The sequence below is a fragment of the Lycorma delicatula genome, chromosome 4 (assembly GCF_047948215.1).
Source record: "Lycorma delicatula isolate Av1 chromosome 4, ASM4794821v1, whole genome shotgun sequence".
In the NCBI taxonomy this organism is placed as follows: Eukaryota; Metazoa; Arthropoda; class Insecta; order Hemiptera; family Fulgoridae; genus Lycorma; species Lycorma delicatula.
The window spans coordinates 152,037,479-152,061,070 of record NC_134458.1 but is presented as its reverse complement, the minus strand read 5'-3'; the positions used below and the strand labels follow the sequence as shown (position 1 = coordinate 152,061,070).

Here is a 23,592-nt window from a genome sequence, read left to right as displayed (position 1 = left end):
CGTAGATTTTCGAGTAAAATGCAAAAATAATACGAAAAATATTGGCAGAAGTGTACAAAAAAAAGAATAGTTTCTTAAAAAAATTCTACTTCGTATGATTTTTTTACCAAAATATTTCTTCTATTCAAATTTATTTTCTAAGGTGAACGTTGCAATCTGTTCAACTAATGAACAATAAAAAACCCTCCGGCCAAATGAGATGAGAATGACACCTATGACATGTAAACAAAGTACATGTACAGACTCAGGCCGACCGCTCGTTAGATGCGTGGTTAATTAAACCCCAACCACCAAAGTACACCGGTATCCACTGTCTAGTAATCAGATCCGTACAAAAGCAATCAAAATTTACTAGATTCAAACCTGAGAACTTTCGACTTCGAAAATCAGCTGTTAAACGAGTAATTTGCGACGACGAATATACAAATCAAATAATGAAAATTTTGAGAAATTAAAGTTTAAATGTATTTTTTTCTGAAATGAACATTTTATTGGGATGTTTGGAAAAATTTAGAATTAAATTTTCGTTTATAATTTAATATTTTAAGCATAATATTTAAATAAATATTTCAGTAATCTATCTTTTACCATCCTGTATAAATACATGAATCTAAGTATAAATAAAATACGCATACATTTACCCCGTTTAATACACTATTAGATGTAATTATTGACGCTTAATCACTAACAACATCTCAATGTTTGAATATATTAGCTTAGGTCGAGTAAGGCTTAGTTAAACCGGTCTTAAATTTAATTCCGATATCGGATATAGTGTAATTTGTACTATTATACAACGTAAGTGTATTCAATCCACCTGCCTGATTGGGTATGTGGTTATAGAGAGAGCGAAAGTGATATAAATTGGCTGAAAAGGGGGTAGTGGAGTGAAGAAGAGGAAATTTAGGGTGGGGTGCGTGATTATAGTTATGATGAAAGAGGTAGGAGGAATAACGGACTGGGAGAAAGTGATTGGTGCCGCATCATAGTTGAATGCAAGGGATGTTAGCCGATATCAATGTTAGCACAGCAGTACACACAATATTCTGATGGGTCATTGTTTAATAACATCTTGTATATATATACATATGTATATAAAACAAAGTTATACATACGTTATAGAATACGAATATCATATAATAGTTCCCTCTATATATAACTTTTTACTACTCCCTTGTCAAAATATTTACACATTTTGCCCTCCCTTCAAATCTTCTTATTCAAATTTTATTATTTAATCATTACACTTTTGTATTTATTTTCTTATAAAGTTATTCATTACTTTGCTTAACGTTTTTAACGTTTATTTTAACTTTTACAGTTTATTTAAATGTGTATTAACATTCTGAAAAGATCTACAATCTATTTAGCCAATGATCAGTGCGAAAATAAGATAATCGTACAAATAACAAACACATGATACCATCTCAAGAGGCCGCTCCGTAAAAAATTATTTACTACTAACAGGAATGAAGAAATAAATAGTAAATAAAATTTAAATGAACGAGTCAAAATTTTATTGAATTACTGTCTCATTTATATATAATAAAAAAAAAAAACATTGAAAAGGTTGTTTCAACTTTTTTTAACACAAGTGAGAATGGATAAGTATTAGTAATAATAATAATAATATTATTATGAACTGGGTGTAGGTAAACATTATTTTGTGGAGTAGCCACAATTTTTTAAAGATAATGAAATTTAACATGTACAGGTGTTTTAAGAAATACTGAAGGATCTCTGTAGGCTGTTAATACGTTTCAATAGTCGAAATGTGGCATTGATATCCAGTAAGTCGATAGTAAAGATAATAGAATGTATTTCAAAACGAAATAAATAACTTTTGAAAAAACGGTTAATTTCTCTTAAATAGAGGAATGTTCAAATTTATATGAATGATCTTGTTTATTTAAAACAGATAATATTTATTCAACTAATAATAAAAACAATATGTAAAAGGATATTCTGAAAAGTTTAATATTCTGGAAGCTTAAGAATTTAAATTTAAATATAAAAAATGATTAATGGAATAAATAAAATAAATATTATTATACCCATCTTAATAAAATATATATTCTACAGAAATATTTAATTAGAGCAATTCTCGGTAGACCAAGGTTATATCCCGGTATACGCTTATCTGAAGAATTTAAAGCACCTACTTTGAGACAAATATATATCAAGAAAATAATACTACAGATAAATCATTTTGCATTTAAAAATACACCGTACAATAATCGTTCAGCAGTTAACAAATAATTATACCACATTATTTTCAAAATTAATTGTTTACAAACGTCAATTTTCCTGTTACTCCAGTATATTTCTAACAAAGTCCCGATTCTTTTTAACGTCCAAATAATAAAAAGTAATCTAATCAAAGAAATAGATGAATGGGTGAAACGCAATATAAATTTTAATTGCCAAATTGAAATACAAAAATAATCCACACTAATAATAATAAATTTAACATAATATTATAATGATTAGCATACAACAAAATAAATTAATATTCTACGTTACATTAAAAGATCAACATTTATAAAACTGTGAATGTGTAAGTGAATGCTAAGGACGTATAAATTCGTAATAGTATTCAGTTGTCTTAGGAATATTTCTTGTTGTCTTATCATATGTTACATGTATTAGTTTTTTGTCCATTATGAAATTTCTTTTTCTCTCATTCTTTAGATCATGAATTTATTATATTATATATTTTTTTTTATTTCAATGTCAATTTAAATAATTTACATTCTGGTTCTATGTATTTATTCTTTTAAGTTTATTTTATTTAACTTAATTTTTCAATTTAAATTTTTTTGTTTTTTTATCATGTTAAAAAAATCATGTATTTTTTTTTTGTTAAATTTTGTATTTTTAAATAATTCTTTTTAATAATCAACCTGTTATTATGATATGAACTCGCGGCTAGCGCTCAAGGCTTCTTTTGCTAGCTGCGTCAAGGATAAATATGTTGAATAAAATTGTATGTGTAATTTTCAATTGACAATCAAAGTAAATCAAGTAAATGAGGCAATATTCTGAACCAAAGTATTTTAATTAATATAAAAATTCAAGATATATATTGAAATTTACGGTTTACAAACCATCAATTACACCAACATTAATAATATACCAATTTTATTAAAACATTTCAATCTGATCTTAAGGTCCACATTTTTATGGAAAACCACAAAAATAGCGACAAAAAAAGAATAGTAATGAGGAAAAATGAAGCCGGGTAGGGACATATCCATTAGAATATTTTTTTATTTGTTCTGTGCTATGAATTAATCCGTTAATAAGTTTAGCCAACACTAGGTATAATTCTAAAATAATTACGTAAATCTTTGCTTTTTTTAAAACTTAATTAATTATTTTTCGAAAATAATGCCGAGTAACACATGTCACGAAAACATTTCTAAATTCTTCATTTGTGGTTAAAAACAATTTAAAAAAAATTAAAATAATCAGTTTATTAATTTTAAAAAATCAATTAATGGAAAAAGGAAAAAAATCATAATAATTAAAAATTATGGCTTCCGGTTTGTTAAATTGTGAAATATTGTATGCTTTCTTCTCATTTTATCGACATTCAATAAATAATTAACGTCTTAATTACGTAACAGTTATATTATAATTAAAATTTAATTACTATTAAACGCCGAGATGATATAAAATCTGTTCACATCGTACAGTAAATGAAGCAATTATAATTATTCGAAGAAAGTAATATTTTAAGAAGAAATTTCCATCTAAATATAATAGCTTTCCGTTATATTAATAGGGAGAAATATTGACACATAGGTTCAAGATAACATAAGATTGAAAAATATTATCATCTTGACTCATAACTGAACTACGTTATTTTCAATACAAGAGGCGACGATGACGACAACAAAAACGAGTGATGTAATTTTAAATTAGTTATTACTGTAACACTGTTAATAACTTTTGTTCGTAGAGTAGCTTATTAAAAAGACAATCTGTAAGAAGATTAAAATTACTACTATTCTTGCAGTTAGGTTATTATTATTATTACTATGATACAATATGGAATAAATTGAGAAATCCAACAGCTACGAGATGAAAATATACAACAAAATAATATAAATATTACGTACGCGAAACAAAGTGTAACATTTTAATATAACTATTTTTCAATTTACATTCATTAGTTTTAAATTGTAATATCAGAACAAAATTTTATTATTTGCTTCTTAAATACGTTTACTTAAGTCTATAAACTGGTATTTTTGAGGATCTACGGTATTATATATACCCTCTAGTGGATATCTGGATTTTTAATTCACCTGGATACGCCACAGAACTATATGGACAGATAAGACCGAACCTCTAGTATCATAATCTCGAATGTTTCTTAAGTTTCTGGAAGGAAAACAATTTTTTTTTTAGTAATAATTCAGCAGATTATCGTAAAAATTACCCTATTTCCTAAAGAATTGTACAAAAAGTAAAGAATTCTTTTCAGGGTTTTAATTTCGTTCAAATGTTATTCCACTAGTAGTTCACCATCTATCATCTACTACCTACCAATTTTCCTATCTACCACAGTTTGAATTCAATATGCGTATCCATTCTGAGGATGCAAATATGCTATGAACCGGTGTAGTCTATCTAATCTAATGAGAAGAACTGCCCGATGGACTAAATAGAAAGCATCATGTTCGAATAATTTATCGTAAAAGCTAAATCTTAAAATACAAGACTAACAAAATATTGCACAAATAAATCTTCACTAACAATTTATAAAACATCACTTAAATAAATGTAAAGCGTGCAGGATTATACGCATATGTATAATATTAACAAATCAAATATTAATAAAGCATTGGTCAAAGTATTATAAAAGAGAAGAAATTAAAACAACAGAATTTTAAGAACTTTTAATAGTTAATTATGACTGAAAATCATTATCATATCTGATACACTGTTATATAACTTTATAATCGCATCTAAAATAAACTTTTTGGGAAAAGATAAATACCGAGTTATTTATTAATTAAACTAACCTAACGGAAAAAAATAGTTCATTACTTTTTATAAAAAAAAAAAATATAAATATAACTATTCCTTGAGTACTCCTAATTGAACATTTTTCAAGTTTTAAAAATTTAAACAGAAAATAGTATAATTTGTTTGCAGTGATAAAATAAAAATACCTTTCAATTCTACACACACATATATATATATATATATATAAATAATATGTCAAAGTTATTTTATAGTAATGCTACTGCGGAGAGTGGTAATGCGACTTGTGCCAAATAATGATACTTTATGAGAAAGGGTAGGTTTCGCTTACTAGTAGTAATACTAAGCAAATAGTAATATACTTCGTTACTAATTCTCGATATTCTAACACAATATTAATACACCTACATTTATCCCTACTATCGCCGCTTTCCAAAAGTTCATTAATGTATATCCATTCATTTTTTTAAGGTGATCACCTTTAAAGTAGTACTATACTTACACGTTAGTTCCACTACGTTAGACCACTACAACCAAAAAGTGCTTTAAAAAAATAGTATTATACTATTCGTTAATTTTGAGTAAATGTAAATAAATTTACTTGACTAAAAATAGAATAATAATTTCAAATCAAAAAATATGTAAGTCGTAGAAAAAATTTGGATTTTTAAATTTTGTATTTGACTTATTATTGAAATATCTTTACTGTTCGACTGGTCATGATTTAGGTATTTTTGTAATCAGCAATAACTTTACGTACTATTAATTCAAATATAATGAAACATCAATAGAAACAAAATTTATGGATTTAAAACATAATAATAATAATAATAATGAAAGTAAAATATTTCTTATTCACTCACCCTATTCAACTGTCTTTGTAATTTTGACGATATTAATCTTTCTTTTTGTAAATTTTTCCGTTCCACTTCTAAAGCTTCTTCTAATTCTGCCACCCTTCTTTCGAGCCATTCCTGTAAAATAATAAAAATAGAATGAAACATTTTTCCGAAATTTTATAAAATCAATTAGCGTTTACCTATTTATCACAACAGAACCAACAGCTATGTGTGTTAATAACAGAGGAAACATGTTTTCATTAAAACCGATTTTAATTCACCTCTATCAGTTTCTCACGGTGTGGTTTCAAAATATACACGAAAATGTGAAGATTTACTGAAAACTGGCTAAAAAACGAATAATATAGCTTAAGATAAAAAAAAATTAAACTGGAAAAAAAGTGATAGTATATATTTGTAGCTTTGCACTGCAATAAACACAAAAACGGATCGATAAATCCTAATTATTTTGTAATATACCATATGTTATTAAGGTATGAGACCTGAATTCGAAGTAACACAAAGTTCAGGGAGGATTTTTCCTACACTAAAGCAGTACCAAGATGTATCTATTGTTACTCCAGTTGTAAAAATTTAAAAATGTCACGTATATACGTTAAATGCTGTATCCATAACAAACACAGGTGGAAGCTAGAGTACGGGTATTAAAACGCATTGGAACACACAGGAGTAGCATATGTAGAACGCCAACTTTACTAAGGTAGTGAGGAATGAAGTGGTTTACCATTGATTTCTTTACACAGCTGATTATACGATTGCATATCAGCATGCCATGCTCTCCGAAATAAGGTGACATTCAGCCGTAGAAGTGCCACCTTCACTTTTTTTTACTGGAGGGTTTCATTGTAATATAAACATTATTACCCTCAGTGGCAGAAACTTTGACTTTTACCACTTATATCTCACACGATTTCTATACATCACAGCCGTAAGAAAAATGAATCAGATACTGTAAAATTAGAAATTCAAGTACCACTTCTAAAGAAATTATAATTTGTATTGTTCCAACTCAGTAGGAAACAATAAATGTTCAATGCGAATATCAGGACATCTATTTGTAAATTAAAAAGAAAAATTAAAGTTATTATTATTTATATTTTATTATTATAATACCAGGGTAATTCGAAAAGGACTTCCCAATTTTAAAAGCATAAAAAAATTTATTTAGATAACTTACAGGTTTAGTTGAGGTCTCATGTCATAGCAAAACAAATCAAGTTGTAACTTACGTAGTTCATTAGTACCGAATTTGGCCGCCAGCGCTGTCACCAGATTTGTTAGAAACGGGTACATTTACTGGTGGGGAAACGAGCTCGCTGTGTGTTTTGGTTTCATGATTTGGAGTCAGCAACTGCAGTTCAACCTTATTTTTCATAAATTACGGTAGGGTGTCTTCTAGTAGGCGTACAATTTACTCTTGGCATCAAACCTTCGTTGAGACACATTGTTCTGTTAAACATACAAAATCACCAGGAAACCCACGTCTCCCTGAAGCTGTGCTGTGGAACAACTAAGAGAAAGTAATCCGAAGAATTCATCTCGATGTGCGTCACATGAGACTGGCATACCATAAACGACTGTTCGGCGCGTATTACGTAAACGATTACATTTAAAGCCGTACAAATTAACCGTGATTCAACGCATTACCGATGACGACAAAGTTCCTGGGCTGGAGATTTGTGTGGAAATGGATAGAATTGCAGATAGATTTCTAGTGATGAGGCAACCTTTCTCATCAGCGGCAAGGTGAACACCAATAACTGCCGAATAAGAGGTAGCGAAAACCCTCATGAAACTTTGTAACACATTCTTGTAAAAGCCCCAATGTCAATATCTTTTGTGTCCTAAGCAAACAGAAAACTGCACGGCCCGTTCTTCTATCAGGAGACAACCGTAAACGGTATCGTTTATCTGGACATGCTTCAAAATTTTCTAATTCCTCAGTTAGACAATGATGACCAAGATGGACGCCATTACTAACAGCAAGACGGGGCACAACCTTGCTACCGTCTAGAAATCTGGAATTTTCTTGATACTCGATTTATAGTTCGGTGGATCGGTCGTGAAGGTCCAATCGCTTGGCCACCTCGCTGTCCAGATTTGATCCCGCTAGATTTTTTCTTGAGAGATTTCATCAAAGATGGGGTTTATGTACCGCTTTTGCTTGCTGATCTTATTGAGCAAAGACTTAGAATTAACCATGCAGCTGCAGAGGTAACGCTCGACTTGCTGGCTACAGTGTGGGATGAAATCACAAATTAGAAGCCATGTTGAATTAAAGTGAATGTAAGGTTGACAATCTTTATGTGATTTTGTTTTTTTATTTTTATTAAATGAGACCACAACCGAATCTGTAAGTTATTTCAATAAATTGTTATATGCTTTTAAAATTGTGACGTCCCTTTTGAATCACTCGACGAAGATATGATTTCATGTGTTAATTCAATGCGAGATGATTGTTTTTTAGTACACGTATTTTTATTGATACCGAATATATAAATCACATTCCTTCAAAGTGTATAAAAGAGCTCAGTCTTATGGAAAATTAATTTTTGAATTATTTTAATGGAAAAAACAACTAAATGAAGCGATATCTACTTTATACTCATCCGGTATTTTAATTTAGATCATAGTAAAGAAATTAAGCGTTTTTTTTTTTGTTTTGTTATGTTTTTGTCTATGATGGTCGGCAATGAAATTAATTTTATAATTTTTTCCAACAACAAATCGAATCAATTTTTAATATAAAATCCTCAATTATTGGTAATGCGCTTTTTGGTATTAGCAGATGTGAGAACAGATTAACCATTCGTTTGATACTGTAAACCCTATTGAAGCCATAAATAAATAACCCAAAATCTTTAACAATGACCTTAATATTTTACACTAATATAAGATAGAGCAAATATCAATTATAAATTTCAACATTAAGATATATGAAAACCTACAACTACGGTATGCTAAATGAGCAGACACAACTCATATCCACAAATGGCTATCTAATTAAAATGATAATAAAACCGCAGGTGTAACATCAGCTGATGCCAGTGTTTATATAGTAGCACTACTCACTAAGGAAGGTCGCGAAGTCCAGTGAAAACGTTTGAAATAAGATTTTTAAAAACGTTTTTAATAAAATTTGGTTTGGTTGAAAACATTTTCGTTGAAAAACTTTACATTTTTAAATAATAAATAATTCTACTTAATTACACAGCTCTATTTAAAAACTATTAAAAAAATAGGATTCCTATTTCTGAATGGATGATTAAATTACTTTTTGAGGACTAAAAATTTACCTCACCTTCTTAAGTTCTACATGTATGCCTATCAAAATATTTGACGGTATATGATTCTGTTATCAAAATTAACAAAAACAATTGTTTATTACGTCATATTTTACGTGATGGTTTTATTATGTTGTTTTAACTAAATTTAGCCCTATAAAAAAGACAGAAAGATAAAGTTCAAACAAAATATTTTTTTATTTAAATGAAATTATGAAGTTTTTCGTGAATAAAAACATATGAAATAAAATTTGTTAAAAAGATTACATAATATATATATATATATTTAAGGCCTATAGGAATGGATAGAAAATAAATAATAGAAATAGAAGAAAATTGACAATAAAAGAGGAGAAGAAATAGATCAAAACCGAATAGTACAAAGAAATGGAAGAAAAAAGATAGTGAAAATGTCAGAAAGTGAGGAAAAGGAAAAGAATTTTGTGATTGAATCCAACATTGAGTATCGTCCACACGTGCCCAACAAATCACATGCTCTATAAGCGGATTGTCCTTTTACTAAACACTCACATACATATACACACACACACACACACACAACACACACACACACACAAATGTAAAAGATGAAAAAAGGGAAAAGTACAAAGTAAAAGAGGTGAATCCATCCACAGAAAAAAAAATCAGACAACGAAATCGAGTGGGCAATTCAAAGCAACTTTAGAAATAAATTCTTTATTTGATCTCCATTCTATGATTCATATAATCCAATACCTTTAAGTATCTTACGATCAATAAGAATATTGGAGCAAAAAAAGACACATAATAACCTTACAAATAACCGATGATAAACAAAAACCTATTTATTTTGCTTCTTCCTTTTAACATCAAAATTGAACAAAGGAAGTACACAACTACCCGATTTGCAAAATTTAAAGTGGTTTATGAAAATAGCATTCTGAAAAATAAATTTCAAATAAAATAAAATAACCAAAATCCTTTTCTTTGTAGTCGAAATGAAAATCATTGTTAAAAAAAAAACAAAGAATACGTTCTTTGTCTAAAAATAAGAATCAACTTTACTATAAGAAAGAAATGCGTATTCAGTTTTTCTTAAGTCAAAACATTTCAACACATAATTTATTTTACAGTCTTTCCTGTGAACTAGATAATATTCTTTTAGTTTATACAAAAATATATTTTTAACAAACGTCTTTAAAAGATAGAAATATATAAAAATGCTAAATCTGTTACTTTTCCCCATTGAAAAAACAAGAATAGAAAATTAATTTAAAAAAATATGCGAAAAAGTATTTTATTTCATTAATTATTCAAACAACAAAGCAAAAAACTTTAATTAATATAAATTAAAAGAAAATAAAAACGAAGAAAGTTGGTGTACAAAAAAACATTCTTTGAAAAGAAAGATTTAATAAATATTTTTAAAACGAAACGCAAAATACTTTCAATTTATTCTATACACGAGCGCGCGCGCAAACTTAAACATTTAGAATTAAATAATTTTTAATATGCATTTTACATTCTTTTTTTCGCCGTCTAGTGGCGTGGTAATCCGAAAGAAGAAAACTTAAGACGTAAAACTAAGATCAAAACATTAGTGATCGGCAACAAAATTATAAGCGTCAATATTTGAAGTTATTACTCATAAAGAAAATGGTGAAAGTTATATTTATGTTCAATCACCGGTTTTTAAAAAAGCTGATAACACAGTTGTAGGACTTTCCCGTCAGGTAGTCAAAGGCGCGTTACGGGAAAGTCCTACAACTGTGGGTTGTTTTTGATGCACGGCTTACTCACACATACACAAACTTAATTTTAAATATTTATCATTTTATTTAAATATAATATTTTTTCGTTTATTTAATTCAGTGATTCCAACTAAAGCGCGCGCGTATATCGTATTTATTTCGCGCGGGTGTGGTAGTACTAGCAGCGACGGTCGGCACTAACTAAACTAATGTAATCTCACAACATACATTGAACAGATTTTTCTTGCACTGTCGGCAGACTAAAGTAGTCGCGAGGCTTAACGCACCAGATATCGAGTCGATCGGGCTATCGTGTTCAAGACCTAGCCAATCCGAATTACTTTTTTACACTTTAAATATTATTAATTTATTTAATTCTACCTTTGACCTGTGACGTCACAACATTTTTTCCCTACATCCCCGAGCCGGACATCCAATTAAGTATACACGACTCGGGGACGTGTCCTTTCCGGATCTTCTAATTGCCTTCCTCTAATCTCCAACAGAAGAAACCAGGCCCGGCTATGCCGTCCCCAGCCCCCCCCCCCCCGCCGGTGGTCGGTTCTCGTTCTTTTCATTCATTCACACCTAACGGACCCCAGGAGTCTACGCTCCATCACGGGAACCCACACACCAGGGCATGTGAGCCCTCAGGAACGGGGCTGTCCGCCCAGCCTTGCTATAAACTACAACCCTCAGTATTCCAGTCGTCTTGCCGCATCTTCTTTTATTCTGAGGACTGCTCTCGCAAATATTGCAAAATTATGCCAGTTTCCGGACATAACCAAGAGCCACTCCGAGACTGATGCATACTCCGGTCGGGTATGCATCAGTCCTGCATTTATACGATGTTCCTCCCATCGTCTGCCACAAAAATAGTGTGTTCGGCATCGTCAACCGCATCGCAGTAACAACAGATGGATGAATCTCTCCTGCCAAACCTATGCAGGTATTGTTCAAACGCACTATGTCCCGACATGAGTTGCGTTGTGTGGTAATCTAATTCGCCATGAGAGCGATCTAGCCAAGCATCCAGGTCCGGGATAATTCTTCTGGTCCATGCGGCCACTGCTGAACCCGCCCATGCCACCTTCCATTGTTCCCGTATATTAGAATTGGCCTCATCTTTGGGTACACCGGACGCCCTTAGTTTTCGTCCTTTAATCGTCACAACATAGCAGACGACTACAACACCTTTTTTTCGGGTGGGGGTGCGATTTTTCAAAAATGTTTTTTGCAGATATTGTAATTCTTTAATTGTTAACAAATCTGTCTAAGAAAAATATAACTTAATTAGGCGAAATCTCGAGATCCTGAGGGTGATCTTGCTCTACAGCCTCACCCCCTTGACCTTTTAAGTTGAAAATTTAATGGCATCAATGCCCCATACATAGAAGTAATCTGAACAATTTTGGTTAAAATCTGTCCAGTAGTTCTGGAGATATAAGGCGATTTAAAGGCCAACACCGAACATCCGTACATACGAACATTAATATCCGGAAAATTTCCATCGGTACTTTGGGTTCGTAACAACTCAGGATCGTACTGAGGTATTGGGTACCGTATTCGGTCGTACTCAGGATCCGGTAACAACTACATATGCCCAAATTGGACCGATTACAATACTTTTCCTTCTAGAGCTACAGCTCTGATATAGCGCTATCTAGACGGGAAAGTAAAATTCAACATTTAGTTTTTTACTTTAATAATCAATATATTATTAAAGTTTTCAGTTTAATAATCAATAATTTTATTTCAAATTACTTTCATGCGATACTAGCCATTAATATCTAGTCAGGGAGCTCCATTCCCTGAACTCCCGCTGTGTGTTAATCCCATGTTATGAGAATAATACTGATAAATAACAATTAAAGCCTGAAAAGCTTTCTTTCAGCAAAACGTTTCCCTCGTTCTTGACATAGAAGCTCTGATAACACCCTCATACCCCCTCGAAAGTGGCTACAGCCTCGATCTACGGCTTAAGATTTTTTATGGAATAACACGAATGTATCTTGAAGATTTTAAAGCAATTGGTTGATTGTTGCTCGCGTGTAGCTCTGATAACCTCGTATTATTTCGAAAACTACCAAGTTTAGTACAAAGTGCCAATTGGTATCATCAGGTCATTTTTCGTCCTCTATTAGAATATAACATTTGTTTTGCTCCATTTCTTAATAACATTACACGAGCGCGCGCGCGCGCGCACACACACTCAATTTTTTTAATACGATAGTATAGGTTTTTCTTCCTCTTATTAATTCGTTGTAGATCAATATTCAATATCTTATCAGTAATTAGGATTAAGCTCATAATATTTTTATGTTCACAAGTTTTTACATAAATTTTGCATTGTTAATAAAGAAGAGATTAATATAGATGTAAAGTATCGGATTCCATCAGGGTTACCGCGATTGTCTACTTTAAAAGCCGAGATAAATCCTAACTGAAACTCTGTACTGTCTTCTCTATTCTTTATCGTTCAATCAGGAGCTGATTAGAAGAAAGCAATTAACAAGGAGTCCCACAAGGTACAGTCTTATCTCCAGTGTTATTACTTACAACTCTGACTTTGCATATGACTTGACAAAAGTGGATATGTAAATTAACAACACAGATCTCACAATAACCAAACGAACAAATCTATTCTTCACAAAATTGATTAGAAAAAGAAAAAATAAGCTTAAACCTAATCTAATCAAGAATCATCTTCTAAGTAAACGTATAGATTTTGATATATTTATAAATAACGAAACAATACCTTTAAAAAGTTAAGTGCACTGTTAAGGGTATTTCTTTTTTTTCATTTTTGTTGGAAAATTATCTCATTAAACAATAAAAAGGAAAAACTTGTAAACACAAATTTAGAATTTTAAAGAAAATTAGTTCATCACTTAAAGATAACAGTATTTACCCGAAAGTGTTGTAGAATGCATAGACTTTAATTTTAAAAATTCCTTCCGAGTATTGCTTATTTCTTTCAAAGAACGCACAATAAAATTAATAAACTGGCCGATGAATGTTTAAAGGAAATTTTGTGTTTTGAAGCTTAAATTACGAAAATCTTGCAAGTGATGCTTATAAAATTTAAATAAACCATCTAAACAAATATAAATACTAAAATTATCTAAAAAAAATGTTTATTTTAAATTATATTAATTAATTTTTCATAAATTAAAAGGAAATCAGAAATTACTGTACCATTGGTGGGACTCGAACTCACATCTACGCGGCTTAGGAGACAAATGCCTTCTCCCTTAGGCTAAAAGGGGTGACATGACGTAAAGGATCCAATTTAGGAAAAGTCTTTTTACGATAACTTTATTATTTTATATTTTCAATTTTTCCGGATTTAAAAAAAAATAAGTACTCAAAACTTAATAATATTTAACTCGGATAAAGTCCGTCAAAAATTTAATAAAAAGAACTACAGAATGTATAAGTACTGATTTGCTTAGATTTATGGAATCTTTTACATTGAAATTTTCTAATACCACAAATTCCTTTTATCCTTTCTTCCCGTGAAAAAGTATTTGCTTAATAGTTATATTAACTGGAATACTTTAAGGAAAGTTAAATGTTAATTATATATTGAACGGATTATAAAAAATGTAAAACTGATATTTTAAGAATTAATTATTTTAATACGATGTTTTACAATCAATTTTTTAAACTTTTTTACTTAGAATGTAAATTAAGAGGAACAGGTTTCAGCCAGAGTATATTTATTCGAAAAAAAATAGTATTCAATATACAGCAATACAACTGGTGTTGTACACAACCTGGTGTACCATTTATTCCCGTGGTATGTATCACGAAATTTTAGAATTTAAAAAGAAATTTTATGCCATTCAGAAAGTCTCTTTGTACAATGTAATTTATATCTACCATGAAACTTTTGGTGGTAAAATTTATTTTGAGACAGACTGTACCAATCAATACGTGCAAAAATGCTGAGTTAAAATATTTCTTCTAGCCGATAATTTTTGGTGATGGTGAACACCTGCAACAATGCCTAGTTTACACTTTCCACTTGATAATAAACTGAGTTTTCACTGTTGCTACGTTGAGGGATTTATCCCTTCAACATAGGGATTTTTCAATACTGAAAGATAGTTTTTAAAATCAGTTTACACAAAATAAGAAAGAATACCTGCAGAAGTTAAAAAAAAAAAACACCTTAATGTGTTACAAATTTCGGTAACAAAATACTTCCCTAACTTGTCTCTTTCAAAGATAGAATAGATAATTTTTCCTTTTGGAACATCTGGTAAGATCTAGATATTAAATGCCAGTGACCTAATTGTCAATGAAAGAAATGAACTGTTAAACTTGCGCGATTCTATCATGAAAAAAAGATTTCTACCCTCATTACAATCCTTTTGGATTTATGCACGATGTCAGTATTCCACAATCGCAAAGAGGGCCATAAACGTTTGCTACCGTTTTAAAAGTCATACTTGTGCGAAACTTCATTTTCTACATTGAAAATAATGATATTTAAACAGAAAAATAAACTGATACATTTTGAAGATGGTTTGTGTGGTGTTGGCCTGTCAACGATTAGGCCTCGTGTTGACAAATTCTGTGGAACACACCTAGCGCAGACTTTTTACATTAATTTTGGTGATGAGTTTTAAAAAACAATAATATACAGAGAGTTTCTAAAATGGTAGGCTGGATATACTTTTTTCAGATTCTACTTGTAAAAGGAAATAAAATATATCCGCAGGAAAAATGGCAATTTCTCCTTTTTTCTTTCGCTGTCCGCCATTTTGTTATTTTTATGTAAAAATGCATATCTCAAGTTCGGATAAAGGTATCAGATAAATATTTGGTAAACGTCTCTGTATTAAAGTTATAAAATTACCAAAAAATCAGGACCTTCGCAAATAGAAAATGGCGGCCATGTTTATTTTTCAATTTGTTGTATATTCATAAATATTAGTTTTATCAAAATGTATGTTATATTAAATTATCAATTTTCTATCATAACTCAGCTATTTTTTAACCGAATTTAAAAAATAAAATGTCATTTCATTTAAAATTAAAGGCTTAATATTTTACCTAACATGTATTTTGATAAAACTAATATTGATAGAGATATAACGGACTGAAAATAAACATGGCCGCCATTTTGCAATTTGCGAAGGTTTTTATGTCCTGATTTTTTGCTAATTTTAGTACTTTATTACCAAGATGCTTAGAAAATATAAATCTGAATCATCTATCCGAACTTGAGATATACATTTTTACATTAAAATAATAAAATGGCGGACGGTGAGAGAACGAAGGAGAAATTTCCATTTATCCTAACGATATTTTTTGTTTAATTTTACAGGTAGAATCCGAAAAAGTATAGCCAGCTCATAATTTTAGAAACACTAGTGTAGTTTTTTAATCGGACTTACGGTATAGATGAATCGGTAATCCAGACATTTAATTTTTTTCTGACGCTGTTCGAGGTGCTGCTTTGTATTAGAAGAATCCGACCGCTAGCGTATTTAATCGGTCTATATATACTGATGAATGTCTGATGGTTAGAATTAGATACTAAATATTATTATTAATCATAAACAAATAAGTGTGTCGCGATATCGTGGGCGTTCAGTGAAGTGTGTTGTCAGTCAAAAAAAATTGGGAATCACTGCCTTATAGGAATGAATTAGTGAGATCATTGATATGCAAAATCAATAATAACCAGCAAAAAGAAGAAAATCAATGGGAAACCATTTCTCATAATTTTTCACTCGTATAAAATTCGTATGGAATGCTTATTGTTCTTAATGACTATAATATTTTCGGAAGAGATTTGTCTTCTTTCAGGTCATCTAATATCATCTGCCTATGGTACCTTTTAAATATATCATGTGATTCATCCACTTGTCCTAAGAATTTTTTTTAAAACTGTTTTTCTATTAATCAGACAATTTTTATTATCTAAAATAATTTTTCTTATTGTTATTTTAAGTTAATACTGTAATTATATTTATTAGTCCTAAGAAAGCACATACAGTACTGGAGAGCTCCAAAGCACGTAGCTTCCATGCGAAGCTCAGTGCAAAGCTAATAAATTATATTATTGAAGTTTAATTACAGAATGGAATATAATATTGTTTTTTTATGAATAAACATACACATTTGTTTAAAAAGATTATTTCATGAATTCGAAATAAATCGGACTAAAATAAATACAAAAAGTATTTATCATAAAATTATAAAGAGATAAACGAAAAACAAAAAGTACTACAAATAGAGAAAATGACTTACCAAAAAGTAATTCTCGTCTTTTCAATATTTTTTGGAACATATAAAGAGAAAATAAGTATAAAAAAAAATAAAGCCGCAGGATGAGTGTTTTTATTTTAATCAAAAGAAACCCGTACAAACATTATATGTAGAACGATGGAGTATAATGTTTGAAAATGTAAGAGAGAAAGTGAATAAAAGAGAGAATAACGATAAAAGAGGATAGAAATACAGAACGCAGAAGAGTAATTGAAATTCCAGTCCTTTCCAGGGTTGCTCTGCCGGAAGTCCGGTATTGACCAGGCAACTCAGACTATCTAACCGTTCCCTTATCTTAAGTTTAAACATATCAAAATCAACCCTACCGTTATGTACTGCTCAATAACAATAAGCCTTTGAACATCAAGAACGACAATAACTAAAAGGACTTTATAATCTGATATAGTTTCAAATAATGTTTATTAACTAAAGATTTGTTCAAATTATTTACTTATTTCTAGCGAAAAAAAAGACAAAAAATCTTAAAACTTGGAATTAAAAATTGAAATGATATACTTATTTTGTTACACATACACACACACACCCACACACACACACACACACACACACACACAACACACACATATATATATATATATATATATTTGTGTGTGTGTATATGTTTTTTTAACTTCATTTGAAAACTCAAACATATTAAGTGACTATAGCCTAAGATACGATAAATTAAACCATTTTTGTTATATCTGGACGATTAGTAAAAAAATGACTCTTTACCCTTATACTGTGGGTTGAAAACTAATCCAACTTTGATAATAACTTCTTTATAAAAAAAAAATACAAATCTATAGCTAAAGGTAAGGAAATACATATAGTTCCTAATTTTAGGGATCGAATTTATTAGCCTTGCCCTTTTTCTGCCTTTTATCTGAATAATGTGGGGTATAAAATCCTGATACCTAAAAAATTAATTTTTCATTTAAAAAAACATAGAAAGAAATGTAATTATGTAAATATTTCTGAAAATATAAAACGGATAAGAGTTGAAACAGTAAAAAATTACAAAAATAAATAAAATCATAAATTATGAAGGATCAGGTGCTTTTTTTGGAAAAACAAATATTTTTTTCAAAAGTGTTATTATTTCCAATACAGGAATAATTTTTAATAAAAAAAATCACAAACGAGTAAAATTTCCGGAAATCGGAAATCATTACGAACGATATAAACGACATAAATCGAATGTTAAATTAAAAAAACCTAATATTTACTATAGAATAAAAATTAATCTTTTTGAATACCTTATAACTAAAATTATTTTTATCATTATATAAAATAATACTGAAAATTATTTACCAGGGAAATTCAAGTATTAAATAAAAAGGATTAATATATTACATTGAATAACATTGTAATAAATATAGCTTTTTTACCTCTAGTAGGTAAAAGACTATATATATTGTTTTAGTTATAACTCCCCTCTGAGTTTTCCGATAAGGATTTAGTTCGCCCCCTAACAACATATAAAATCCCTTAAAATGTAATGGCCAAAGCCATAAGAAGGGTGATGTCAGGATACATTTTATTCTAATTTCCCTTTAATATTACTCTAAAAAAAACCAAATGGATAGCAGAAGTTTTCTTTTTTTTTGTTTTAGAAAAGAGAGAAATATGCGACTGGTTTGAACATTACAATAAGAGAAAAAACAAAATAATAAATTAAATAAAATGCCTGTGGAGATGATAGCTCACGCAGGCTAATACCATTGAATTCTCAGTGTAGAAGATAACGTTATAAATCCCTCTTATCTGTTATAATATTTACTATAGTAAATGAAAATTTGGACTTAATTATAAGGGAGAGAAGAATTCTTTTTTATCTGTACAGAAATAAAAAAGCAACCGGTAAAATTCCAAAGTGAAGAGATGGTAAGACAGATAGGATAGAATCTTATAGGGACAAACTAGGTTACTTAAGAGAACCAGGTTTAATAATTTGACGATACATTGACGTATAGAAGGTAAAAAAATTGTAGAGGAAGACAAAGAATAGAATATTTCAAATAAAAAAACGACAGTGTGGATTGTAGCAAATAAAGTGAGAGTCTAAATGATTAGCAAATAAAAAAATGGAGAATAGCATCAAGCCTGTCAACAACGAATGACTCCAAGAAAAATAAGTAATCTATATAATTTTAATTTTAATTTTATTTTTAAAAGGACTGAATATATAAGCCGATCGTAAGGGTTATACAATTGAAGAAAAAACTAACTAAAAAGAAATATAGATGCTTAAAAATAAAAAAAACGATCTAAAGTCTGTAAAGATTACTGAACGAAAAAATAAATTAAAAAATGACTAAGATGAACGAAACGTTTAAAAGCAAGTATAAGAATTATAAATTTTAAAACGCTGAAGAACAATTAAAGGCCAATCCATTTGTTAATTGTTACTGACCTTTACCGGATCCACATCACTACTCTACATAGTTAGCTATTAAACAGATTTAAATTTATTAAATGTAAAAAAAAAATAGTTATACTTAAATTTAGAGCTATCAATTCAGGTCTCCTCATTTGCCAGCCTCCATGGCACGAGTGGTAGCGTCTCAGCTTTCATCCGGAAGTTTCAGTTTTTGAATCCCGGTCAGACATGGCATTTTCACACTCTACTTGTCGGTCATTTCATCCTCTGAAGCAATACCAAACGGTGGTCCCGGAGGTAAAAGAAAAAGAAAAAAATGTCGCCTCATTTATCTCTTTGGCATAAATATTGAGTGACGAAAATTTATCCAATTTTATATAGTGGAAAAATTCTTACGAAATTATGTAATAAGTAAATACATCTCATTAGTATTGTATATGGTAGAAATAAGAAGTTTTATATTGTTAAAAATTAAAAAAACACGACTTCCAAAAAAAAAGTGCTCGCCACCTAGCGGTCGAAATTGGAAACTTCTGGGCACGATTTTTTAAAATTTGCACTTTATTTTTAAATGAGCGCATTCTGAGCGGTAACGTAAGAATTCCAACGCAAGGTCATACATCTAAATCGGTTCAGCCGTTGAGATGCTATGGTGGAACAAATTATACATACACCCTAAATACACTACTCTCTGTTTTGGACAGTCGAGTAAATATGCAATTAATGAAAATTTAATAACAATCAAGCAAATAATCTAAGTGAAAGACCGCGTTTGTAATGGCATGATATATGTGTATTAATACAATTTTAACCTAAGCAAGATCTGCTGCAAAAAAAAATTGAGAAATATACCTTTCATGAAAAAAAGAAGAAAAAATAACTTTTACAAATTAAATCATGATCTAAATTTTAAAATGAGTAAGTTTATTAAAAGTATTCTTTTAAATAATTTTAAAACGACTCGGATAACAAAAGTTCTTTTTTGCTTTTCAGTTCTTTTCATAAATTTGCATTTTTGAAATCGACAACAGATTGAAACCATCATACTGAACCCTAATTATTTTCGGTTTTAAAATGGATGTTTTATTACTTTTAAAAAGTTTATTTTATTTAAAAAGCAAGATCTAAATTTTGTTAGTCATTTCATATGATGTCCAGTCCATTTAAAAGTAAAATTAAACTTAAGATTTTATAATGTACCTAATTTTCTTGGAGTCATCAGATAGTAGACGGGTGTGATGGTATTCTCCGATCTGTTCTTCGCTAATCTATTAAACTCAGTTTATTTATTACACAATTCACAATGTATTATTTGTTTCATATATTTAATCTTCATTATTTATTTGTTTAATATATTTTATTTCTACCCTTCTATAAGTCTAATATTTCTTTACACTTTATATTATTTCAAAATTTGACCTAAAAAAAGTTGATATTGTGAGGTAACCGGTTGCAAAAAAATGCAAACGGTGAAAATCTGGGTACTGATAAATTGAAAAAAATTAATACAAGATAATGATGAAACGACGGATTCATAAACACTTTCACACTGGAAGTGTTTTTTCATTGGGGGGGGGGGGGTTGATACAATACTATATTATTCTTAAAAATAAAAAAGTAACCTTTTTTACGACAATTTTTCGTTTTTTGTAACAAATCAGTAACATTATTTCTTCTTCCTTTCAAGCTACTAATGCTTTTTTAGACGTTTAATTCAATCCTTAATTAAAATTTTTAATTATTAACTGGAATTCAATTCAATTTGATTCCGTAAATATTTTCAGATAGAACAAACTTAATAAAAATCATTAAACAAAATTAAAAAAAACTAATCTAAGAAAGTACCAGAAAGAATACAAAAAGGAAGTGCTAAGTACTGGTATTGCAAAGCGTCTTCCTCTATTCCTGAAAAACCATAAAGTAATAAAATTAAAACTGTTTCAACATATCTAGTATATTTCAATTAGTTAAAGTTCACAAGTTTATATATATATATATATATATATATATATATCATATTAAATTTACGTACAAAACTCCTGAAACTTAAACTGAGATAATTTATAGAATTGCACTTCATGACGTATTACTATTGCATTATGAAAAAGAAGCACTGAAAGAAAATGTTTTAACACATAAAATATTTTTATATAAACAAAACATAATTTCTCAAACTCTTCTTTAGTACTTGCAATATAAGCTATGATAACTTAAAAAAACTAAGGGGAACAAATTTTATTAACTGTATATCCTATAAAATTTTGGTCCAAAAAATACACAAAAATCAATTTTGTAGTACAATATCAATCACTTGGTGATATTGAATAACTGTATATAAAAAAGAACTTGGTTTTTTTTGTATGCATAATAACTTAAAATATATGTATATATATTACAGTCAAACCCTTCGATTTCACCGTAACATATATAACATAAACTGTAAACAAAAAAAAACTTTTCTTCACACTTTTTAACGGATGACACTCGTTCAAAATAAGGAAACAGTATATCGAAGCAAAGTAAAAAAAAAGAAAAACTTCTTAACCAAAGAGGAAAAACACAATGATATCATTTTCCAAACTGATAATGGGAAACCCCTATGACATATATTTTATACTCTTACCCTCTGACGCGATATTTTTTTTCTTGAAAAAAAAAAACACTCACCCCACTTTCTAAAAAAAAACTTCTACTCCGACAGCGTTCCTTTTATAAACCCTAACATGAACCAACCGACCAACCACCAGTCGAGAAACGTTAAGTCTAAAAACAAGGGACTGTCATTCGATCTAAAACTATCCACCCTTTCAAAAACAATAGATTCATGTGATATATAAAACGCTATAAATTAAATGACTTATATATGTAATTTTAAAAATAATACAAAGAAAAAAATATATATATGTGTGTGTGTGTTTTTATAAAATAAAAACTTAATTATATATATATATAAATTCTATAAAATAAAAATACATAAAAACAAAAATTAAATAAAAATGTCTGTAATAATACTAAATTTAAAAGGACAATGGATCAATAAACTTTTCAACAAGCTGTCAAAATGAGAAATAAAGTTAAAAAGGTTTTCTCAGATTTATTTAAATTATCAGGTGGAGCAGCCAGCCTGTTCTGTGAATTCTTTATTGAAATCAAAATAACTTTTAAAACGGTAATTAACTACACCCAATAAGCTTATTACTATTCTAGTTATGAGAAATGAAGTCACAAAAATATCTACAGCATAGCGAAAGATGAAAGCCATTTATTAAAGTGACAAAAAAATTAACAATCGGAGAATTGTGAGAAATTCAGAATTTTATGAGGAATACTGGAATTAATGTCATTTAGAGATACAATGAAGTGAAAACTGAATAAAAACAAAAATACCAATAAGTAAAGAATCATTTAACAAAGAGAAAAAGTTATTTAGTAAAATAGAATTAAGAGTTAAAGAAGCGTCTTATAAAGGAATGTCTAGTGTGAACTTTATGAATGAGAGAAATATGAGAAACAAAGAAAAATAGTAAAAAAAGAGCTGGATGCATTTAAATATGGGAAGGAAGGAGGTTAAAAGAACAAAGAAAAAATAAATAAGAAAAAAGAGAACGAAAATACAAACTTAATTAGAATAATTCAGAGTAGAAAAATTAATCGACTGGGATATATCACGAGAAAAGAAGGATTCATTTAAAATAGTGTTAGAAGGTGCATAAAAGAGAGGTTGTTAAAGTATAAAGGTTATAGAAAATCTAAAAGGAATGAAACCAATCAATATCTTCAAAGTTTACTTGAGAATAGAGGAGAATGGAGATTGACATGGTGCAAAGGGCAAGCATTAAAGCAGATAAAGATAGAGATTAACAATCATACAGTCAGGAATTGTAGTTTGTTTACTTTTTATCACACACATCCTTCGACCAACATTTATTTCGATCTCATAATAAATAAAATATAACAAAGTCACTTTCAATGGTAAGAAGTTAAGAAAAGTTCACTTTTGAACAAAAAACCTATATTAACTAATCCTGAATTAGAAAATAAATGTTACATTAAAT

The 23,592-nt window shown here is 29.3% G+C and overlaps 1 protein-coding gene across 1 annotated transcript in view; it reads right to left on the bottom strand.

The window, feature by feature from the left end:
• The window catches only part of LOC142323961 (uncharacterized), an 884,711-nt gene that overhangs the window by 310,284 nt on the left and 550,835 nt on the right, over window positions 1–23,592 (bottom strand). The window contains exon 4 of the mRNA XM_075364382.1: window positions 5,859–5,969. Coding sequence (XP_075220497.1) covers window positions 5,859–5,969 — 111 coding nt within the window. The remainder of the gene's footprint in view (window positions 1–5,858; window positions 5,970–23,592) is intronic.